Raw genomic sequence first — 24,650 nt, forward strand, 5'->3', positions numbered from 1 at the left:
ATAGAGAGAGAGGGAGATGAAGAAATAGAGAAAGGAGAGAGAGGGGACAGAAAAAGAAAGTGAGAGAGAAGGGAGAAGAGAGAGAGAGAAGGGAGAAGAGAGAGAGAGGATGGAGAGAGAGGAGAGAGAGAAGGGGAGCGAGAGAGAGAGAGAGATGGAGAGAGAGAGAGAAAGATGGAGAGAGAGAAGGGGAGCGAGAGAGATGGAGGGAGAGAGAAAGATGGAGAGAGAGAGAAAGATGGAGAGAGAGAGATAGATGGAGAGCGAGAGCGGAAGAGAGAGGGGGGGAGAAGGAGAGAGAGGGAGCGGAAGAAAGAGAGAGGAGAGAGAAAGGAGACGGAAAGAGGAGAGAGAGAGATGAAAAAATAGAGAAAGGAGAGAGAGAGGAAGTAAGAGAGAGGGGGGACAGAAAAAGAGAGGAAGAAAGAGTGAGTGAGAGAGAGGGGAGGAGAGAGAAAGATGGAGAGAGAGAGAGGGAGAAGGGGAGAGAGAGAGAGAGAGAGAGAGGGAAAGATGGAGAGAAAGAGAGAGGGAAAGATGGAGAGAGAGAGGGAGAAGTGGAGAGAGAGAGAGGGAGAAGGGGAGAGAGAGAGAGAGGAGACAGAAAAAGAAAGAGAGGTAGAAAGAGTGAGAGAGAGGGGAGAAGAGAGAGAGAGATGGAGGGAGAGAGCGGAAGAAATAGAGAGAGGAGAGGGATAGAGAAAGAGAGGGGGGAAGATGAAGAGAGAGAAAGATGGAAAGAGAGAGAGCGGAAGAAAGAGAGAGAGGAGAGAGAGAAAGATGGAGAGAAAGAGAGAAGGAAAGAGAGAGAGAGAAGGAAAGAGAGAGCGGAAGTAAGAGAGAGAGAGAGAGAAAGAGAAGGAACGAGAGGGCATAAGTAAGAGAAAGGAGAGAGAGAGAGAAGGAAAAAGAGAGAGAAGGAAAGAGAGAGAGAGAAAGATGGAGAGAGAGAGCGGAAGAAATAGAGAGAAGAGAGAGAGAGAAGGAGAGAGAGGAGAGAGAGGGAGAGAGAGAGAGAAAGATGAAGAAATAGAGAAAGGAGAGAGAGGAGAGGGATAGAGAAAGAGAGGGGGAAGATGGAGAGAGAGAAAGATGGAAAGAGAGAGAGCGGAGGAAAGAGAGAGAGGAGAGAGAGAAAGATGGAGAGAAAGAGAGAAGGAAAGAGAGAGAGAGAAGGAGAGAGAGAGAGAGGAGAGAGAGAGAAAGATGAAGAAATAGAGAAAGGAGAGAGAGGAGAGAAAGAAGGAGAGAGAGGAAGAAAGAGAGAGGGGGGACAGAAAAAGAAAGAGATAAAGAAAGAGTAAGAGAGAGGGGAGAAGAGAGGGAGAGAAAGAGAGAAAGGGTGAGAGGGAGGGGAGAGAGGAAGAAATAGAGAAAGTAGGGGAAGAAAGAGAGAAAGGAGAGAGAGAGAAAGAGAAAGACGGGGGGGAGGGGGAGAGAGAGGGTAAAAAGTGTGGGCCAGAGAGAGAGAAAGAAAAAGAACGGGGGGGGGGGGGACAGAGAGAGAGAAAGAAAGAAAAAGAAAAAAGAGAGAGGAAGTGGAAGAAAAGAGAGAGAAAGAGAGGGAGGAAGGAAGCTACCTTATGCTAGGGACCAGACATCCCCGGTTTCTGGGGACAGTCCCCGGATTGAGGGCGCTGGCCCCAGAGACAGTCTGTCCCCGGATTGCAGTGGTATGGAGGGGGGCATCTGCTACTCTTGCCCTGGGTGAAACATTTGGCGGGGGCCCACAATCATTACTGCACCCCCCCAAGTGTGCTGTGTTGCCCCCCCTGCCCAGGCACTCCTGTAGTATAGCCTGTCCCCCATGATCCCTCTGGTGAGGGTGGCCCGTGTGTGTGTGTGAGAACAGTGGAGGAGAGGGGCAGTACAGAGCATACGATGGCTATTGGAGAAGCTCTTGGCAGGGGAAACTGAGGAGCAGCTGGGTGTTGTGAACAGTACCTGGTGCTAGGGAGAGACCTGCTCAGATAGATTATCATAGAGGCCATGGAGAGGTGAGCAAAATCAATCAATATATGCTGTTCATGTAGGGGGGGGGGGGGGGGTGTGAGTAGTACAGGAATCAGGTAGATCGGTGTAGTGGTCAGTATAGAACTCAGGGAGGTCAATGTAGTAGTCAGTATAGGAATCGGGTAGGTCAGTGTAGGAATCAGATAGGACTGGCTAGGTGGCCTTGTGACTGATCCATTCCTTCTTGTGTCTTCCATAGGGTGCCATGGATGTAGTCCAATCCCAGCCTCAGGAAGCGGAAGACACCAAAGGTGGCACGCCATCAGCGGTTGTTCCTCAGGCATTGCATTGTCTTGATGGGGTAAGAAAAACACACCAAAGAATTTCATTCATTCATTCAATAAATTATCTTTGATTTGTCAGTCTACTGCAATGTGATTATTATATATGGAGTCTGGTGGACTGAATCTTCAATCTTTTACTTTAGTACTCCAGTTTATTTTTGCTAAACACTTGGGGGGCAAATTTTTCTAAAGCAGAATCTTGAGTGAATTGAAGTCTAGCCCTCTGTATTTTGGATGCATTTTTAGTTTTATCATTGGGCGTTATAACCATAGATTGACTTTAATTGCCAGATAATTTTTTTCCTACCTGCTAAAATTACTTTTTTTGCTTTAGACACTTAAAAGTGCATGAGTAGGTTTCCTGTTTAAGAAGAACATGGACCCCAAACGTGCAATAATTATTTTAAACAATATAAAGAAAAAGTTCATAAATATTGCACAGTGAAATCTCAGTGATTCACAAAAATGTATTCCATAAACCCAATACATGTAAACTCACATTTCATGAATAAGTTACAGGCATGAAGATAAGAAAGTGATCGGCACTTCCTACCCCCAAGATGAAGGCCACTCCCGAACTCAGGGACGCCCCTGAAGATGCACAATGGTGACGAAACGTTGGGTTGTATGAGGGACTAATGACATGCTGAGAGTGAGCTGAGGAGTTCGGGAGTGGCCTTCATTTTGGTCGTAGGAAGTGCCGGTCACTTTCTTATCTTTATGCTTGTAACTTATTCATGAAATGTGAGTTTACATGTATTGGGTTTATGGAATACATTTTTGAGTTTTATGATATCTGCACAAAGAGAACATTTTTTTTCATTTTTGAGTGCTGATTGGCATATTGAGCGCCAGTGCATAGCATTTATTTGTATTGACCTTATAACCTTATAGAAGGATACTTTCCCGAAATTGTTTATCAGGGTTTGAATGGATGTAAGGGATGACACAGGGTCTGTGACGGTGAGGATGACATCGTCAGTAAAGAGGCCTATTTTATGTATCTCCGATCCTACTCTAATGCCCTGTATGGATTCAGTGTTTCTAATACTCTCTGCTAAGGGTTCTATGACGAGCGAGAATATAATAGGGGATAGCGGGCATCCTTGCCTAGTGCCGTTAGTAAGGTTGAAGGGGTCAGAGAGAAGGCCTGAGTTGTAAACTCTTGCAGACAGTTAGGAATACAAAGACATTATAGCCGTATGTATTTGGCATGTCAGTCCAAATTTTTGTAGGGTCTTAGATAGGTATGGCCAGTTCACCCTATCAAAGGCCTTTTCTGCATCTAAAGCCCCATACACACTATCAGTTTGTCTGCTGAGTTTTTCCTTCAGATTTACCAAAACCATGTAGTGCAAGGGCCTGCCTGATTGCATACACATTGAAACTTCTAAAGTTTGACCTCATATTATATGGTTTTGGTAAATCTGAAGGAAAAACTCAGCAGAAAAACTGATAGTGTGTATGGGGCTTTAGGCTAATGCCGCGTACACACGAGCGGACTGTATGGCGTACTTAGTCCGTCGAAACACATTTCAGCGGACAGTCCGCTCGTGTGTGGGCTTCAGCGGACTTTTTTAGCGTGCAGTCCGGAGTACTAAGTATTTCGGTTTTTCCGAAAATCTGTCCGTCGTACTTTGGTTTCAGCGGACAATACGGTCGTCAGTATGCTAGTTGAACGGACTAAGAATGGCGCATGCCCAGAAAGGATTTACACGGCGGAAGGGTGCTTTGCTGTGTCTTGGACTTCCTATTTCTAGTCCCGTCGTACGTGCTGTACACGTCATCACGCAAGCTTTCGACGGACTGTTTGTGCATCCGTGTGTGGTCAAGTCCGTTCAGTGGAAAGTACGACGGATTGTCCGTCGGATTGTATGACGAACTAAGTACGCCATACAATCCGCTCATGTGTACGCGGCATAAGAAAGCGCTGGGGAGTTTGTTAAGTTCAGTGTATCGTAGAAGGTTGAGCATCCTTCTTGTCCCATCCGGTGCTTGCCTGCCTTTAACAAAGCCCACTTGATCTAATCCTAGAAGGGAGGGGGTAACATCCATTAGTCTGTTGGCGAGCACTTTAGCATAAATTTTAAGATCCGAGTTCAAAAGTGAGATCGGCCTAAAGTTCTGGGGGAGGGAGCTATCTTTGCCTGGCTTCGGGATCGTGACTATGATAGCCTGTAGCATTTCCTTTGGGAAGGAACCCGTGATAGTAGCTGAGTTAAAGATATCTGTTAGTTTAGGGGTTAGGACCGTCGTGAATGCCTTGTAGTATTCGGCCGAGAAGCCGTCTGCCCCTGGGGATTTGTGCATGGGTAGCGACTTGATTACTGTGGCCACTTCCTCGCAAGTAATGGGGGAATTTAATGTGAGCAGTGTGGAAGCATCTATCTTGGGCAATTTAAGATCTTGAAGAAATTTGTCAATTTCCATTTCAGAGGGCTGATGAGTGTCAGGGTCCTGACTAAGATTGTATAGTGAGTGATAATAATCTTTGAATGTGTTCGCTATATCTTTAGGGTTGCGGAAGACCTGATGTGAGCTGTGATGTCGGATGAGGGGTAGGTTAGTTTTAGCCTGACGTTTTTTTAGCTGGTGAGCCATGAGTTTGCTTGCTCTGTTATTTTGTGAATAGTAGGATAGTTTCATTCTCTTGAAGTAAATGTCGCGGTCTACTTTAAGTTCTTGTCGTAGCTCTTCACGACATTTAGTAAGGTGCTGGAGTATGCTAGGGGAGGTGGTATTTGGGTTTTTGTGTAGACTCTCCAATTCAGCAATCGTTTTGTGGAGCTGTGTTATACGTTGTTTTTTTTTCTTACGTTCTCTCGAGGCTATCTGTATAAGGACGCCTCTGGTAAAGGCCTTGTGAGCGCACCATATCATAGTCGGGGAGCACTCCTCACTAGTATTGAGATGAAAGAACTCCTTGATCTTTGCTTCTATCTCGTCTCTAATAAGGGGACGAGACAGAAGAAAGGTATTGTTACGCCAGAGAGGTCTACTAGCAGTTTTGTTGATGTCCACAACTTCAATTGTCACTGAAGCATGGTCCGACCATGTGATGTTATGGACATCAGTTCTAACAACATTTTGTAAGATATACATATCCGTGAGAAAAAAATCAATCCTTGAATAGCTATCAAGTACTGTAGAGTAATACGTATAGTCCTTCTCAGTGCCCCTCGTGCAGCGCCAGGGATCAAAAAGTCTTTCCTCATGGCAAAAGTTACCTAGGCAAGGTCGCTGCTTGAGGGCCACAGAGGAGGAGTCAAGTTCAGCATTAAGCACTACATTAAAATCACCACATATTATTAAGTAACCTTTCTGCATTGCTTTAGCCTTATGCACCACTTTACGTATAAAGTGTATAGACTTCACATTTGGTGCATAGAGGTTTACCAGTGTATACACAGAATTATTAATTTCAGCAATCAGGATAATATATTGACCGCGAGGGTCAGTGTGTTCCTGCAATAAAGAGAAGGTTACAGTGTCCCTTATGGCGATCATTACTCCATTCTTTTTCGTCTGATCGTTTGCAGAAAATACATGTGGGAATTTCCTATGTGTGCATCTAGGTGGATTAGAACTGGCAAAGTGAGTTTCTTGCACACATAGAATATCACAGTGCATGTCAGAAGCAGATTTCCAGAGCGCCCTACGTTTGTGGGGGCTATTAAGGCCTCTCACATTGTGAGACATGAGTTTAATGTTCATTCCAAGGTAGGTGAGCTATCCATTGCCATCCAGGTGTAAGAGTTAGACGTGAGACCAGGTAGTCATTACAGATGATCAGGTGAGTAGTAAATGACAGCATGTTTGACAGAGATGGTAGGGGAACGAGGAACTGGGAACAAGACCATGAGCGGTCAACAAATAACTGGGTAGGATCATCCGTATGGAGGTCCAATGAACAGAATACAGGGTTCATCCTGTAAATGCTTAAAGGGGGAAAATAAATGTTCACAATTAGCCGTTCAGCGGGTGCTTAGTTGAACCAATGCCTGGATAGTCAACTATAATATAGGCACTTGGGTGATAAAGTGCGGAAAGGCTGGGAGAGGAGGTCTCAGCAATAAAGCACTGTTGTGCTAGTCGTGTACTTATCTGTTCCGTCTGTGGTGCCGGTGGTAGTTCCGCCGGTCCTGCAGGGGGTCAGGGTCCGCCGCTTCTCCATTGGTCGGTAGAAGACGCCACTTCTTGAGTAGTTCCATGCCTTTTTCTACAGAAGCAATCACATGCGATTCATTATTAATTTCCAGAAGGAGCTTAGCTGGTAAGCCCCACTTATACAATATCTTATGGTTACGCAGGATCTTGGTGATGGGGACTAGATTATGTCTAGCCGTGAGAGTAGCTTGTGACAGGTCAGCATATAGAGCGATCCCTGTAAAGGGATCCGGGAGTTACGGCTGTTGTCTAGCATATCGCATTAGCTGATCTTTCACGTGGTAGAAGTGGATTCTTGCTATAACATCTCTGGGGACTTGCTCAGATAAGAATGGGGGTTTAGGCAGTCTGTGTGCTCTGTCAATGATAACATCTGCAGGTCCCAGCATTGGAAGAGCAGTGGTCATAAGCTTTTGTAGATAGGCAGTAAGTTCAGCTGGTTTAACAGTTTCCGGGACTCCTCTAAACTTCACATTGTTCCTGCGTGCCCTGTCTTCAATATCCGCCATTTTAAGGCGCATAGATTTTATTTAATCTTCAACATCAAAATGAGCATCAACTAGTTCATTATGTGCAAAAGTGAATTGCTCCATTTTGCGTTCCACATATGTCACTCTAGCTTTAACTGCAGACAGCTCTGCTTTAGTGGTGTGTACAAACGAAGCCATGTCTTGCTGCAGGGCCCCCCTCAGTGTTTGTAGCATCTCCTTCATAGTGGTGTCTAATATGGGTTGCCCTGATGTGGGGAAAGTATCCAGCTGCTGTGCAGATATGGAGGATTCCTCCATTCCATCCCCCTCTGCTGCCTGGGTGTCCTCACCCTCCCCTATCCTTCTTTTCTGTTTGACTGGGCTCACAAATGGGGAGGGGGGCATTGGGGGGAGTAATGAGCATGACTCACCCAGGTCCGTCTGAGCTGCATGGGCTGTGTGTCCAGGGGAGGCCGCAGCGCTGTGTGCATCGCGGGCGCCATCTTGGATCTCTCTGCCTGCTACTGGAGGGAAGAAATCGGTCAGTTTTCGTGGCCCTTCTCATTCCTTCCTCTTGCTCATGGTGATCGGCGTGTGCCTGGTAGGTTCCCCATTCAGAGGATGCTATTTTGAGGCTTGTAGGTTCGCTGTGTGCCGCGTTAGAATCCCCGCTGTGTCGGAGCTCTCCTCTCACACCACAATGCGCTCCGGCTGCTGGCTCCGCCCCCCCATTTTTGTTTCATTTTTGCATATGGCCATTATATTATTTCCTTGGTATATATCTTTTGGGATGTGATTGAGCTGAGATCCACATACGTGCCATTTGATGATATATTTGGAAGAGATTGGACTGTTGAGTCGGTCTGAGAATAGGAGGAAATCCAGAACTTAAACGTATATGGTTGTGCTTTATGTGCATGATTAAAGGGGTTGTAAAGGTAAATGTTTTTTCACCTTAATGCATTCTATGCATTAAGGTGAAAAAACATCTCACACTGCCGCCACCCCCAGTCCCCCCGTTTTACTTAACTGACCCCTCGAAAGTCCCACGCTCGCCCCCGCCGTCCTCTTCACCACTCAGCCTGGCTGCTGATTGGCTGGAGTGGATGGATTGAAAGCAGCGCAGCCATTGGCTCACGCTGCTGTCAATCACATCCAATGACACAGGGTGCAGGGCCGTGTGATACAGTGAGCGGCTATAGCTGCTGGCTGTACCACGGGAGCACGCCCGCAGGTGCTTCTCACCATGCGAGGGAGCTCGTATGAACGTGAGAAGTACCTGCGGGAGGAAGCAGAGACAGCTGCCGAGGGACCCCAGAAGAGCAGGTTCGGGGCCACTCTGTGCAAAACGAGCTGCATAGTGGAGGTAAGTATAACATGTTTGTTATTTTTATTTTATTTTTACTTTACAATCCCTTTAAATGTACTGATGGTAAGAGTCAGTGTGATTGGTGCTGGTGATGGTCTCCTTCTCTCATCTTTTGGACAAGCACAGATTTCACCATGCAATAATGTTTATGAACTTTTTCTTTATATTGTTTATCATATTTATTTAAGCGTTACACTGAACCTTTTGATTATTTTGTATTGTATCCAACAATATTGTGTTAGCAGCTACCTTCTTGACCTTAAGCTTTATAGCGCAACAAATTTCTTCTTTTAATAATTATTTTAGTATTTTTCAATTACAGGGGCGGCTGGTGCTCAAATTTTTTTTTGGGGGTGGCGCAAACAAACTGAAAAAAAACATCAATTGCACCCTCACTATGCCCAACAAACGCAGCCACTGTGCCCATCAAACGCAGCCACTGTGCCCATCAAACGCAGCCACTGTGCCCATCAAACACAGCCACTATGCCATCAAACGCAGTCACTGTGCCCATCAAATAGTGCCACTGTGCCCATCAAATAGTGCCACTGTGCCCCATCAAATAGTGCCACTGTGCCCATTAAATAGTGCCACTGTGCCCCATCAAATGCTGTCACTGTACTCATCAAATAGTGTCACTGTGCCCCATCAAATCTTGCCATTGTGACCCCCGCCCGCTCGCCCTCTGCCCTGCACTTACCCTGTCTTAGTGGCGGGTCAAGCATTTGGGTGATGGCGGCGAGCAGCGGGACCTTGCAGCGGGTCAGACAGCAGCTCCTGTGTACTCCATGCGTCTCCTCCCCTCTTCCTGATAGGTGTCCAATCACAGCACCTGTCCATTCAGCCAATCAAGGAATGAGTAACAGACCCATGCACCTGATTGGCTGAGAGGAGGTTCAGTGTTAAGAAAGCGAATATTCATTCGCTGTTCTAACACTCCTGGGTAAACTGTAAGCGCAATGCTCTGCGCTCGCATTTTTACCTTTTTTAAAGCCCATAAGAGCCTATGGCTCTAATCAGGTGTTTCAAAAACACCACCCGCCACTGTAATTCAGATGCTCTGCATTTTAAAAGGGGCTGGAGGCCTGAATAGGGTGTGGTGCCGGCGGGCAGTGATAGATTCATGCAATGCATGAATCTATCCATTAGTCATAGAGGGGGGTGGCTGGAGAGACGGGACAGCACCCGTGCACCCTTAATGGACGCACCGCCACTGTTCAATTGAACGAATACAAAAATAAAAGTTTACAATACAGTATAAACTTTTCATTAGTTGAACATAACCCGCTGCCTCCTAGCCCTTTAAGAAGTTTCAGATGCCGGGCGGGGGAGCTGGGTTTATGATCATGTGACAGCTGTGATTGGCTGTCATAGCGGTAACATGATAGGAAAGCTCTTAATCGCAAGTAGCAAAACTGAGCTTTCCGTTAGCAGCCGTAATTGTGTGTGGCAGTATACACCAATTCATGCAAATATGTGGCTGCTTGGCGCCAAGGCCCACCTACAGAGAGGACGCATATTTGTGTGCGGCCAGCGCCAACAGGTTAAAACTGTATTTATGTATTGCTCTGCTATGTCTTGTAAAGAAGCCTAAGCCCTTGATTTCTTATTTTAGGTGAAAGAGGTTATTTTAAAAGGAGAAGGTAAGTGAAGTAATGCAAAATACATTGGCCTTGCCTTAGCCATAATTTTTGTTAACGTGAGACCCATATTTCCCAGTGCTTAAAGAGAGACAATAGAAAAGGCTGAAGTCACATGACAACTCAGTACTTGTGTCCCAATAAAATTTAACAAAAAAAATAAAAATGGAAACCATTCATTAAGAAGAAAGCATTGGCGTGGGTCCAAAAGTGGTCAAGGTATCCAGGACCTGATGTTTAACCTCAGGCAAACCTTGGAGAAGATAGAAGAGCACAAAAGAAAGGCCAATATGTGATTGTTATACCCGGAGATGGCGTTTTATTACATACCATGTAAAGTTTTGCAAAGTGCTCCAAAAAAATAAAAAATCAGTCAGAGCCTAATTACAATTAATTGAAGCTTTTAAAGAAGACAACCTACAGTATCTCTGTTGTCCATAATGCTGACTGGGTGGACTCCCCATGAGACCAATGGGAATTCCCTGAATCAGCTAGCCCTGGTGTTATTGCCTTTACATGTTAGTATCCATTTATATTTTGTGCATTTATAGAAATTAGGTGAGCTGGAAGTCTTTCTGCAGTCACGGAGTTCACTAGATGTTCAATGTTGGCAGAGGCTACAGCCAACAAGATCGGTGTTGGATTCATGCAAATCCTCAGATAGACATGAGAGGCAAAGTGTAGTCAGGAATGAAGAGGTTGGGAAAAAAAGTGGTTGAACCGTCAAGGGGATGAGGCAGAAAGACGTGAAATACAAAACTAGGTAGGATTATATGAGAGCAAATAAAAATTGAGTATTCGGCAAACACAGAAAAAAATAAATCTGTTGATCAGGCACTGGGTGGAACTTCAGAGTTTTGTGGAGTCGGGAAACACATCCTTTAATCCATTCCATTCTATCCTTTAATCCATTCCTGCCCAACCCTAGGTTTCCATGGATTTGGTATGATGTCTTCAGGATTTCAGCACTGTTCACTTAGGGAACTCCTGCAGGGAAACCCAGCCAGGCAACAAGCAGCACTCCCCGGAAGCTTTTAGCCCTTGTACACACGGTAGGAGATTCTGATGGAATGTGTCCGATCGGACCGTTTTGTCGGATATTCCGACTGTGTATGGTCTCCATCGGACTGTTTACGTCTGAGTATCCGACGGACCAAGTTTTCCAACTTGTTGGTAAAATTTTCCGACAAAATGCTCCGATCGGACATACTCCGATCATGTGTAGAGAATTCCGATCGGACAAAGTGCCACGCATGCCCAGATCAAATTCCTACATCAAAGCTATTGGCTACTAGCCTGAACGTAGTCCCGTCGTAACGAAATATCGTCATCACGTTCTGAACGAACGGATTTTCCAACAACTTTGTCCAACCGTGTGTATGCAACTGTTTCGGACAAAATCCATCCGACAAAATCCGACGGATTTGGTTGTCGGAATGTCCGACCGTGTGTACAAGGGCTAATGCCGCGTACACACCACCGGACTTAGGTCCGACAGACTTTCGACGGAGTTCTGACAGAGTTCTGACGGACTTTCCGAATGCACGGACTTGGCCACACACAATCACACCAAAGTCCGACGGATTCGAACGTGATGACGTACGACTGGACTAGAATAAGGAAGTTCATAGCCAGTAGCCAATAGCTGCCCTAGCGTCAGTTTTTGTCCGTCGGACTAGCATACACACAAGCGGATTTCTCGGTAGGAACTGGGTCCGGCGGAGTTCTGGCGGAAAAATTTGAAACATGTTCCATTTCTAAAGTCTGTCAGACTTTTGCAAATCAAAAGTCCGCTGCAGCCCACACACGATCGAATAGTCTGCCGGAATCATTCCGTCAGACTTTTGATGTTGAAAAGTCTGGTCATGTGTACGCGGCATTACACCCTTCCTGGCTTAGCTGGTAATGAACCCAACTGTGACCCCCAATAAAGGGACTATTTCCAGGAGATGTCCCTATGTAGATTAGAAGTAGCAGTCCACACCAGGAAGTGTCTTTATAACAGTTTATAATTCAGTCATGTGAAGTGCATGTAGGCAGGTGCAGTCTGTACTCCCTACTGCAGGTGATGCATGACAGAAGCAGTAGTGAAGAAAAGGGAAGGAAGTTGTGAGGAACTTGGTTGCTCTATGACTTCCTGTGGTCACAAGGAGACAGCTGTCCGATTGGACGCTGGTGCCCCATGTGACTTCAGTGGCCATCTTGGGTCAGGCAGAGTCTATTTAAGACTGTGGCTCCCAGGTTTGGCATGCTTTATGCAAGTGACTACTCTACATCTACCTTGCTTTTGGAAGCCTTCACTTTGGGTGTGGACGGGCCAGGCCGCATTCCGCTCCTCGTTGCAGATGCTATCAGCATCTTTCAAGTCTTCAAACCACTATTACAGTTTATAAGTGGAACCGGATGGTTGTGCCTACCAGCTGGGCCTAGTTGTATTGTTTTGGAATTTCCTATAATATATCGCTATTGCCTAACTTGTAGTGCATCTTGCTTACATGCAGGTCAGCCTCTCATGATGGGTGAAGGCACACAGATTCAAGGCTACCACAAGTCTATAGTAGAATCCAGAGAGTGTAGAGTTAAGCAGAAAGTACCATACCTACAAGATCAACGTCCCAGAGTCCAGCATCTCCAAATAAGGAATATGGGTAGTCCTAAAGGGCAAAGTCCATGCACTGCCTGGCTTCTCCAGAGGGAAAGCACCAGCTACATACTGAGTCTTGATAGTCCAACAGAGAGCATACAGGTGACCATTTCTCCAGTAATGGCAACAAATTGCTAGCTCAAGGGGTGGTAGTGTCTAAAGAGAAAAGAACTGTTCTTCACAGGCTGGATCCCAGTGAAAGAAGACACAGAGCTCGCTGAAAGCCTTGCATGTTTTTTACTTACCTTGCTAGTTGGTGAGCCTGGTCTGTTGTCCTTTGAAATGGGCTGGAGCTAAGCACTTATCTGCTTCTGTTTAAACACTGTGTATTGTGGTGATAAGAACCTAATTATATATACTCACAATATCTCACAAAAGTGAGTACACCCCTCACATTTTTGTAAATATTTTATTATATCTTTTCATGTGACAACACTGAAGAAATTACACTTGTCTACAACGTAAAGTAGTGAGTGTACAGCTTGTATAACAGTGTAAATTTGCTGTCCCCTCAAAATAACTCAACACACAGCCATTAATGTCTAAACCGCTGGAAACAAAAGTGAGTACACCCCTAAGTGAAAATGTACAAATTGGGCCCAAAGTGTCAATATTTTGTGTGGCCACCATTATTTTCCAGCACTGCCTTAACCCTCTTGGGCATGGAGTTCACCAGAGCTTCATAGGTTGCCACTAGAGTCCTCTTCCACTTTTCCATGATGACATCATGGAGCTGGCGGATGTTAGAGACCTTGCTCTCCTCCACCCCAGAGATGCTCAATAGTGTTTAGTGCTTGATGCATGCTTGGCCAGTCCATCACCTTTACCCTCAGCTTCTTTAGCAAGGCAGTGGTCATCTTGGAGGTGTGTGTGGGGTCGTTATCATGTTGGAATGCTGCCCTGAGGCCCAGTCTCCAAAGGGAGGGGATCATGCTCTGATTCAGTATGTCACAGTACATGTTGGCATTCTTGGTTCCCTCAATGAACTGTAGCTCCCCAGTGCCGGCAGCACTCATGCAGCCCCAGATCATGACACTCTCATCACCATGCTTGACTGTAGGCAAAACACACTTGACTGTACTCCTTACCTGGTTGCCTCCACACACGCTTGACACCATCTGAACCAAATAAGTTTATCTTGGTCTCATCAGACCACAGGACATGGTTCAAGTAATCCATGTCCTTAGTCTGCATGTCTTCAGCAAACTGTTTGTAGGCCTTCTTGTGCTTCATCTTTAGAAGTGGCTTACTTCTGGGATGACAGCCATGCAGACTGATTTGATGCAGCGTATGACGTATGGTCTGACCTCTGACAGGCTGACCTCCCACCCCTTTAACCTCTGCAGTAATGCTGGCAGCACTCATACGTCTGTTTCCCAAAAACAACCTCTGGATATGATGCTGAGCACGCAACCTCAACTTTTTTGGTCAACCATGGCAAGGCCTGTTCTGAGTGGAACCTGTCCTGTTAAACAGCTGTATGGTTTTGACCACCATGCTGCAGCTCTGTTTCAGGGTCTTGGCAATCTTCTTATAGCCTAGGCCATCTTTATGTAGAGCAACAATTCTTTTTTTCAGATCCTCAGAGAGTTCTTTGCCATGAGGTGCCATGTTGAACTTCCAGTGACCAGTATGATAGAGTGAGAGCAATAACACCAAACTTAACACACCTGCTCCACATTCACACCTGAGACCTTGTAAAACTAACGAGTCACATGGGGGAAATGGCTAATTGGGCCCAATTTGGACATTTTCACTTAGGGGTGTACTCACTTTTGTTTCCAGCGGTTTATACATAAATGCCTGTGTGTTGAGTTATTTTGAAGGGACAGAAAATTTACACTGTTATACAAGCTGTACACTCACTACTTTACATTGTAGCAAAGTGTCATTTCTTCAGTGTTGTCACAGGAAAAGATATAATAAAATATTTACAAAAATGTGTGGGGTGTACTCACTTTTGTGAGAAACTGTATATATATATATATATATATATATATATATATATATATATATATGTTTATTCACAGTGGCTTCCCTAAAGTCCCCATAGGGACTTCTAGTGGCATGTCAGGGCAACTATCACAGACCACACCCATGCCCTACCCTATAAGAATACTCTAAATGGGTCGTTAACCATTCTATGGAACTGCTACAATGGACAGTAGACACCACCAGGTATCACATCTCAAGACTCATGATTGCAACAAGGTACAATACAGAATAAATATGCAAATAGAAACAATGCATCCAATGACACATCCAAAGATTGTTAGTTTCATTGTTTATGTAGATCTGAGAAAACCTTTGAAAAAACCTTTCAAACCTCTCATAATGAATTACTGTTCAGATTTTCAAATTTGTAGTGGGGAGACTCTGTTCACGGTGCACCGGGAACCCCGGAGTTGTGACTGTTGTCGTGGACCGTTCCCAAACATAAAGCTCAGAGACCAATTTAAGAAGGAGGTGATATGGCTGCATTCTGGCGAAAAATTGTCCTCTTGTAATTACAATGTAAGTCCAATTTCTAAACCACCAAAATAAAGTATTTAATATACAGCAAAGTGACCAATGGGAAGCAAGCAAACTGCGCACGGGAAACATTTGCATGGCAGTTTTCCCAGTGAAAGTGCATGGGAATTCATTCTGTGTGAATGGGGCAAAAAAACCCCCCAAAAACTAATAGGCACTACCTGTGTCAATTTAAAGCGGAGTTCCACCCAAAAGTGGAACTGCTGCTTTAAGCACTCCTCGCCCCCCTTACATGCCACAATTGGCATGTAATTTTTTTGGAGGGGGGGAGTGGGTAACTTCTTTTTAGTGGGACTTCCTGTCCCACTTCCTTCTTCCTTTTCTTGGCTGCCTAGGCGACCCCTCCCTGCCAGCAATCTTCTGGGACACGTCGCAGGTGCTACCAACACAAAGTGGCACATAATAGTGAAGTGGAAGGAAAATGATAAATGGTTTTCGACCCTTTTTACAAATAAATATGTGAAAAGTGTGGGGTGCATTTGTATGGTGCCCCTTGGAGTCAGTACTTTGTAGAACCACCTTTCACTGCAATTACAGCTGCAAGTCTTTTTTGGGGATGTCTCTACCAGCTTTGCACATCTAGAGAGGGACATTTTTGCCCATAAAATAGCTAAAGCTCTGTCAGATTGAATGGAGAACTTCTGTGAACAGCAATTTACAAGTCTTGCCACCGATTCTCAATTGGATTTAGGTCTGGACTGTGACTGGGCCATTCTAACACATGAATATACTTTGATCTAAACCATTCCATTGTAGCTCTGGCTGTATGTTTAGGGTCGCTGTCCTGCTGGAAGGTGAACCTCCACCCCAGTCTCAATTCTTTTGCAGACTCTAACAGGTTTTCTTCTACAATTGCCCTGTATTTGGCTCCATCCATCTTCCCATCAACCCTGACCAGCTTCCCTCTGCCTGCTGAAGAAAAGCATCTCCACAACATGATGTTGCCACCACCATGTTTCACAGTTGGGATGGTGTGTTCAGGGTGATGTGCAGTGTTAGTTTTCCGCCACACATAGCGTTTTGCTTTTAGGCCAAAAAGTTAATGTTTGGTCTCATCTGATCAGAGCACCTTCTTCGACGTGTTTGCTGTGTCCCCCACATGGCTTCTCGCAAACTGAAAACGGGACTTCTTATGGTTTTCATTCAACAATGGCTTTCTTCTTGTCACTCTTCCATAAAGGTCAGATTTGTGAAATGCACGACTAATAATTGTCCTGTGGACAGATTCTCCCACCTGAGCTGTGCATCTCTGCAGTGTTACCATGGGCCTCTTGGCTGCTTTTCTGATGAATGCTCTCCTTGCCCGGCCGGTCAGTTTAGGTGGACGGCGTTGTCTTGGTAGGTTTGCAGTTATGCCATACTCTTTACATTTTCAGATGACGCATTAAACAGTGCTCCGTGAGATGTTCAAAGCTTGGGATATTTTTTATAACCAAACCGTGCTTTAAACTTCTCCACAACTTTATTCCTGACCTGTCTGGTGTGTTCCTTGGCCTTCATGATGCCGTTTGTTCACTTAAGTTCTCTAATAAAGCTCTAAGGGCTTCACAGAAAAGCTGTGTTTATAGGGAGAATAAATTACACGCAGATGGACTCTATCTACGAATTAGGTGACTCCTGAAGGCAATTGGTTCCACTAGATTTTAGTTAGGGGTATGAGAGTAAATGGGGCTGAATACAAATGTACACCACACTTTTCAGATATTTATTTGTAAAATAATTCACAATTATGTTCCACTTTGTGTTGGTCTATCACATAAAATCCCAATAAAATACATTTATGTTTTTGGTTGTAACGTGACAAAATGTGGAAAATGTCAAGGGGTATTAATACTTTTGCATTGCATTGTGTTCCTTCTCTTTGTGTCCTGGAACTGTGCTTTAATGTGCAGCTTTCTTTTTTTTTTCCCCATGGTTCCTCTCCTCTTTCTTTACAGTTAAAAGTGGTCACCCTCCCAGAACAGACAATTGGTTATGTTAAAATTAATTCCACATTGGTAAACTTCAACGTTGGCATTTAGCGGAAAATGGATGAACCTGTGTGTACCGTAAGTCTACCAGTGTCCAACACAACTGCATGGAACAACTCCATAAAGGTGGGTCACGTTTCTCAACATACTGTATGTATAAAATGTTTTATTTGTTGGGTTTTGTAGGCTGAAACAGAGACCTGACAACATGAGACGTGAGCAAAAAAAATAAATTCAAAATATCCAAAACTTCTAATTAAGTTAGGGATCAGAAGTGGATTCAAGCGGAACTTCACTCTATCAATTTTTAATCCTTATGCTGCTAGCATTAATAAATAGGAATTTATATTATATTTACTTGTTTTAAACTTTTTTTTTTTTTACATTTCTTCAGTCACTTCCTGGCTTTCAGGCCTTGGCAGGTGATGTCATACATCCCAGGAGTCTTCAGGAGGGGAGGAGGTGTTTTCTCAGCTAAGCACCCTGCTGAGGGCAGATGGATCCAGGAAGTAAATGCTTCGTGAATCATCTGCCCTTACCCAAGATGGCCGCAGACAGAAATGCTGGGGGGGGTGTTTTTCAAAATGATTTCTCAGCAAAGTAAAGCATGGAGACATGGAGGGGGGGGGGGGGTTGCTTTGAATATTTAAAAAGAGGGAAATAGCATTTTTGGGTTTGTGGTGCTCAGATGCAGTGAAGATCCATTTTAAGGTAAATTGGGCTGTAGGCAAGTGTTATAATAGGCACAGAGAAACTGTTCCATTTGTATTGTCATGGCCCCCATCTGAGGCCAAGTGTATCCCCCCCAGGTGCACAGCCTTCACCAAATGCACTGTGCCTATTGTACTGCAGGAGCATGGAGGTTGTAGCTGGGCCACTTGGGCATCCACCTGGCCCTAGTCGTCTGCCTAGTTTTCCTTGTGCATAATCTGGCTATATTTGGAAGGGATGTTAGTTTGAGACAGAGTGGGTAAGAGTCAGAAATCGGTCAAGTTTCAATGGCTATGTCTACACTGGGGAGATGTCCCCTTTTTCCTGTTCTGATGGCACCAGGACAAGAAAAGAAATGGTGCAGATGTCACTGTAATAAAAAGGTACAACAGTAAAGAATATTCTCCCTGAGTTTTCAAATCAAAGAATACCCAACCCTTCCGGAAATGTCACTCTCCTGGTCCCTGATAGTGCTCAGCAGCTCCTCCCACCAACTTCCTTAAAAATGCCAATTTTCCAATTTAATAATCACATGCTGACACTGCTGGCAGCTAAATATGAAAAAGTGTTTCTGAGTTCCTGTTGCATATTATTCTGTCCATCCATGGATTTTAAGGAAATTAATTCATTTTGGTTTCGCTCTCCCTTAGATACGTAGTATGTATGGATCTGCTCCTGGTGTCCAAATAAACAAGGTGAAGAAGAAAAATTCCTCACAATTTGTCTTCCAGTTTCCATCAGACATGGAGGCCGTTCTGAAAGGGCTCATCCTGAGTGCCTACCTGTACATGGTGAGTGTGACAACACTTCCACAAGTATTTCATGTTTAGTGGTGTCACTGGAAGGAAAATTGGCCCTGTATCGTGGGATTATTGGAAGGAAAAATGGCCCTGCGTTGGTGGTGTCAATGGAAGGAAAAATGGCCATGTGTTGGTGGGGTTACTGGAAGAAAATATGGGCAAGTGTTGGTGGGGATACTGGAAGTAAAAATGGCCCTCTGTTGGTGGTGTCAATGGAAGGAAAATTTGCCATGTGTCAATGGGGTTACTGGAAGGAAAAATGGCCCTGTGTTGGTTGTGTAAATGCAAAGGAAAAATAGCCCTGCGTCAGTGGGGCCACTTGAAGGAAATTTGTGTCATGTGTCGGTGGGGCTACTGGGAGGAAAAATAGTCATGTTTTGGTGGTGTCACTGGAAGGAAAAATGGCCCTGCATTGGTGGTGTCACTGGGAGGAAAAATGCCTCTGTGTCCGTGGTGTCAATGGAAGGAAAAATGGCCGTGTGTCCGTGGTGTCAATGGAAGGAAAAATAGCCATGTGTCAATGGGGTTACTGGAAGAAAAAATGGCCATGTGTCGGTGGGGTTACTGGAAGGAAAAATGGCCATGTGTCGGTGGGGTTACTGGAAGGAAAAATGGCCACATGTCGATGGGGTTACTGGAAGGAAAAATGGCCATGTGCCGGTGGGGTTACTGGAAGGAAAAATGGCCATGTGTCGGTGGGGTTACTGGAAGGAAAAATGGCCACATGTCGATGGGGTTACTGGAAGGAAAAATGGCCATGTGCCGGTGGGGTTACTGGAAGTAAAAATGGCCACATGTCGGTGGGGTCACTGGAAGGAAAAATGGCCACATGTCGGTGGGGTTACTGGAAGGAAAAATGGCCATGTGTCGGTGGGGTTACTGGAAGGAAACATAGCCCTGTGCTGGTGTATGTCAATGGAAGGAAAAATGGCCATGTGGCGGTTGGGCTACTGGGAGCAAAATTAGCCATTTGTCAGTGGGGCTACTGGGAGGAAAAATGGCCATGTGTTGGTGATGTCAATGAAAGGAAAAATGGCCATGTGTCGGTGGGGTTACTGAAAGGAAAAATAGCCTTGTGTTGGTGGTGTCACTGGAAGGAAAAATAGCCTTGTGTTGGTGGTGTCACTGGAAGGAAAAATGGCCCTGTGTCAGTAGTGTCACTGGAAGGAAAAAGTGTCCCTGCATTGATGATTTTGCTTATTGGAAACTAGTGCTGCGTCAGTGTCAGTGATGAACAAAAAAGCAAACTGATGCGACACACCACTGCTGAAATGTCCAGATGTAACTTTTATATCAATAAAAGTCAGGGGGACAATCTAAAGAGTAGTCAACAGGTGTCGGAGGTTCAAAAACACTCCCTTCATTGGGGCTAGAAAAAAATATCTCTTTGAATAAAATATAATATAACACAATGTAATACCAATATTAATAGAGGGGAAAATGTCCCTACATCAGTGGTGTCTGTCTTAGGAGGACTGCTTTGGTATTTATGTCAGTGGAATGTAGAGGGGAGGAAAGGTAGGCTCTGAGGGGTGCATGTAACTAAAGCGATCTAGGGGGGCTCTGAGCGAGAAAGGGGGGCTGAAGGGCTCTGAGGGTGGAAGCAGGTTAAGGGGCTCTTTGGAGGAGAGAGGGGAGGTCTAGGGCTGAGTTGTCCCCTTAACTTCTGTGTACTTTCCATCTCTGGGCATGTGATCTGTTACTAAACAAGGGAAGATAGAAGGGCAGTCCTTCCTCACTTCCCCAGCAGCATTATGTTGAGATGAAGGTGTGTTCTGTTTGCTCTCTTCTGCCCGCAGTAGGTTGCTATTGGATGGCAGAGAGCAGCATCCCCCCAGCAGCATCAAGGCCCCTGCTCCTTTTGATAGAAGGGCTCCTGCCATCACTCCTGTCAGTGAGGTGCCACAGCAGCCTTCCACATATTGATTTCTGGAGAAATCGGTCCATGGATTTCCTGTCCTCTTCCTGTATCTGCACTTTTTGCACTGCAGTGACTAACAGTTCTTCAGACAGAACAGCAGTACAGATGGTCTGACACACCCCTTCCTTCCTCTATTGATAAAAGTTACTGTTACAAGCAATGTAATCAATGGAAGAACTTTTCTCAATGGAAGAAGGAAGAGGAGGCCGGTCCCTTCGGATCATTTCTTCTGCTGTTCTGCTTTAAGACCTGAAGCTGTCACTCATTGCAGCCCTGAAAGTTAGACATGGGCACCGTCAATAAATTCATTTCATTCTGTTCCGTTAAGGTTCGTATTAAAATTAATTCGTAATTCGTATTTCGTGTTCGAAATTCCGTTTCCGTTTGGTACGAAATACGAATTGTCGTCAGGTTCGTTAACTTGTATGAACGTTCGTTACGATGAATTTAAAGGCAAAAAATATACCTCAATATGACAGTCGATGCTGATGGAAGTTTGGTTTTTATCCAAAATACGAAATTCCGTTGAAGAATTTCCTATCCGAAATACGAATTTTCATTAGATGAGAAAGAGAGAAGCGGATTGTCTGCCATGCACCGCTGGTCCAGTTTGCGCCTTCTCCTCCTGGGGCTGCTTATTATGAGGGGCTCCCACCATCCCTGTGCTATGCTGACTTCCTCCTGGGGCTGTACCTCTGCTGTGCATATTATGAGGGGCTCCCACCATCCCTGTGCTGTGCTGACTTCCTCCTGGGGCTGCTTATTATGAGGGGCTCCCACCATCCCTGTGCTGTGCTGACTTCCTCCTGGGGCTGTACCTCTGCTGTGCTCATTATGAGGGGCTCCCACCATCCCTGTGCTATGCTGACTTCCTCCTGGGGCTGCTTATTAGGAGGGGCTCCCACCATCCCTGTGCTGTGCTGACCTCCTCCTGGGGCTGCTTATTATGAGGGGCTCCCACCATCCCTGTGCTGTGCTGACTTCCTCCTGGGGCTGTACCTCTGCTGGGCTGGGAGCCCCTCATAATAAGCAGCCCCAGGAGGAAGTCAGCACAGCACAGGGATGGTGGGAGCCCCTCATAATAAGCAGCCCCAGGAGGACGTCAGCATAGCACAGGGATGGTGGGAGCCCCTTATAATATGCACAGCAGAGGTACAGCCCCAGGAGGAAGTCAGCATAGCACAGGGATGGTGGGAGCCCCTCATAATAAGCAGCCCCAGGAGGAAGTCAGCATAGCACAGGGATGGTGGGAGCCCCTCATAATATGCACAGCAGAGGTACAGCCCCAGGAGGAAGTCAGCATAGCACAGGGATGGTGGGAGCCCCTCATAATAAGCAGCCCCAGGAGGAAGTCAGCATAGCACAGGGATGGTGGGAGCCCCTCATAATAAGCAGCCCCAGGAGGAAGTCAGCATAGGACAGGGATGGTGGGAGCCCCTCATAATGAGCACAGCAGTGGTACAGCCCCAGGAGGAAGTCAGCATTGCACAGGGATGGTGGGAGCCCCTCATAATTAACAGCCCCAGGAGGAAGTCAGCATAGCACAGGGATGGTGGGAGCCCCTCATAATGAGCACAGCAGGGGTACAGCCCCAGGAGGAAGTCAGCATAGCACAGGGATGGTGGGAGCCCCTCATAATAATCAACCCCAGGAGGAAGTCAGCATAGCACAGGGATGGTGGGAGCCCCTCATAATGAGCACAGCAGAGGTATAGCCCCAGGAGGAAGTCAGCATAGCACAGGGATGGTGGGAGCCCCTCATAATAAGCAGCCCAAGGAGGAAGTCAGCATAGCACAGGGATGGTGGGAGCCCCTCATAATGAGCACAGCAGAGGTACAGCCCCAGGAGGAAGTCAGAATAGCACAGGGATGGCGGGAGCCCCTCATAATTAGCAGCCCCAGGAGGAAGTCAGCATAGCACAGGGATGGTGGGAGCCCCTCATAATGAGCACAGCAGGAGTACAGCCCCAGGAGGAAGTCAGCATAGCACAGGGATGGTGGGAGCCCCTCATAATAAGCAGCCCCAGGAGGAAGTCAGCATAGCACAGGGATGGTGGGAGCCCCTCATAATTAGCAGCCCCAGGAGGAAGTCAGCATAGCACAGGGATGGTGGGAGCCCCTCATAATGAGCACAGCAGGAGTATAGCCCCAGGAGGAAGTCAGCATAGCACAGGGATGGTGGTAGCCCCTCATAATAAGCAGCCCCAGGAGGAAGTCAGCATAGCACAGGGATGGTGGGAGCCCCTCATAATAAGCAGCCCAAGGAGGAAGTCAGCATAGCACAGGGATGGTGGGAGCCCCTCATAATGAGCACAGCAGAGGTACAGCCCCAGGAGGAAGTCAGCATAGCACAGGGATGGTGGGAGCCCATCATAATAAGCAGCCCCAGGAGGAAGTCAGCATAGCACAGGGATGGTGGGAGCCCCTCATAATGAGCACAGCAGGGGTACATCCCCAGGAGGAAGTCAGCACAGCACAGGGATGGTGGGAGCCCCTCATAATAAGCATCCCCAGGAGGAAGTCAGCATAGCACAGGGATGGTGGGAGCCCCTCATAATAATCAGCCCCAGGAGGAAGTCAGCATAGCACAGGGATGGTGGGAGCCCCTCATAATAAGCAGCCCCAGGAGGAAGTCAGCATAGCACAGGGATGGTGGGAGCCCCTCATAATAAGCAGCCCCAGGAGGAAGTCAGCATAGCACAGGGATGGTGGGAGCCCCTCATAATGAGCACAGCAGAGGTACAGCCCCAGGAGGAAGTCAGCATAGCACAGGGATGGTGGGAGCCCCTCATAATTAGCAGCCCCAGGAGGAAGTCAGCATAGCACAGGGATGGTGGAAGCCCCTCATAATGAGCACAGCAGGGGTACAGCCCCAGGAGGAAGTCAGCACAGCACAGGGATGGTGGGAGCCCCTCAAAATAAGCATCCCCAGGAGGAAGTCAGCATAGCACAGGGATGGTGGGAGCCCCTCATAATAATCAGCCCCAGGAGGAAGTCAGCATAGCACAGGGATGGTGGGAGCCCCCCATAATGAGCACATCAGAGGTATAGCCCCAGGAGGAAGTCAGCATAGCACAGGGATGGTGGGAGCCCCTCATAATAAGCAGCCCCAGGAGGAAGTCAGCATAGCACAGGGATGGTGGGAGCCCCTCATAATAAGAACAGCAGAGGTACAGCCCCAGGAGGAAGTCAGCATAGCACAGGGATGGTGGGAGCCCCTCATAATAATCAGCCCCAGGAGGAAGTCAGCATAGCACAGGGATGGTGGGAGCCCCTCATAATAAGCAGCCCCAGGAGGAAGTCAGCATAGCACAGGGATGGTGGGAGCCCCTCATAATAAGCAGCCCCAGCAGGAAGTCAGCATAGCACAGGGATGGTGGGAGCCCCTCATAATGAGCACAGCAGAGGTACAGCCCCAGGAGGAAGTCAGCATAGCACAGGGATGGTGGGAGCCCCTCATAATTAGCAGCCCCAGGAGGAAGTCAGCATAGCACAGGGATGGTGGAAGCCCCTCATAATGAGCACAGCAGGGGTACAGCCCCAGGAGGAAGTCAGCACAGCACAGGGATGGTGGGAGCCCCTCAAAATAAGCATCCCCAGGAGGAAGTCAGCATAGCACAGGGATGGTGGGAGCCCCTCATAATAATCAGCCCCAGGAGGAAGTCAGCATAGCACAGGGATGGTGGGAGCCCCCCATAATGAGCACAGCAGAGGTATAGCCCCAGGAGGAAGTCAGCATAGCACAGGGATGGTGGGAGCCCCTCATAATAAGCAGCCCCAGGAGGAAGTCAGCATAGCACAGGGATGGTGGGAGCCCCTCATAATAAGAACAGCAGAGGTACAGCCCCAGGAGGAAGTCAGCATAGCACAGGGATGGTGGGAGCCCCTCATAATAATCAGCCCCAGGAGGAAGTCAGCATAGCACAGGGATGGTGGGAGCCCCTCATAATAAGCAGCCCCAGGAGGAAGTCAGCATAGCACAGGGATGGTGGGAGCCCCTCATAATTAGCAGCCCCAGGAGGAAGTCAGCATAGCACAGGGATGGTGGGAGCCCCTCATAATGAGCACAGCAGGAGTATAGCCCCAGGAGGAAGTCAGCATAGCACAGGGATGGTGGGAGCCCCTCATAA

At 46.7% G+C, this 24,650-nt stretch overlaps 1 protein-coding gene and 1 long non-coding RNA gene across 2 annotated transcripts in view; both read left to right on the plus strand.

The window, feature by feature from the left end:
- The window catches only part of LOC143962362 (uncharacterized), an 83,207-nt gene that overhangs the window by 53,275 nt on the left and 5,282 nt on the right, over positions 1 to 24,650 (plus strand). Inside the window, exon 10 of the mRNA XM_077471655.1 lies at positions 18,451 to 18,591. Coding sequence (XP_077327781.1) covers positions 18,451 to 18,591 — 141 coding nt within the window. The remainder of the gene's footprint in view (positions 1 to 18,450; positions 18,592 to 24,650) is intronic.
- On the plus strand, positions 2,206 to 15,099 carry LOC143961457 (uncharacterized). The gene is made up of 3 exons (XR_013270473.1): positions 2,206 to 2,314; positions 9,919 to 9,946; positions 14,938 to 15,099. It is a non-coding gene; the product is annotated as an uncharacterized LOC143961457 (long non-coding RNA).

This window comes from Lithobates pipiens, unplaced genomic scaffold, assembly GCF_037356315.1.
Source record: "Lithobates pipiens isolate NorthernLeopardFrog02 unplaced genomic scaffold, aLitPip1_a1.2 Scaffold_8, whole genome shotgun sequence".
Taxonomy (NCBI): Eukaryota; Metazoa; Chordata; class Amphibia; order Anura; family Ranidae; genus Lithobates; species Lithobates pipiens.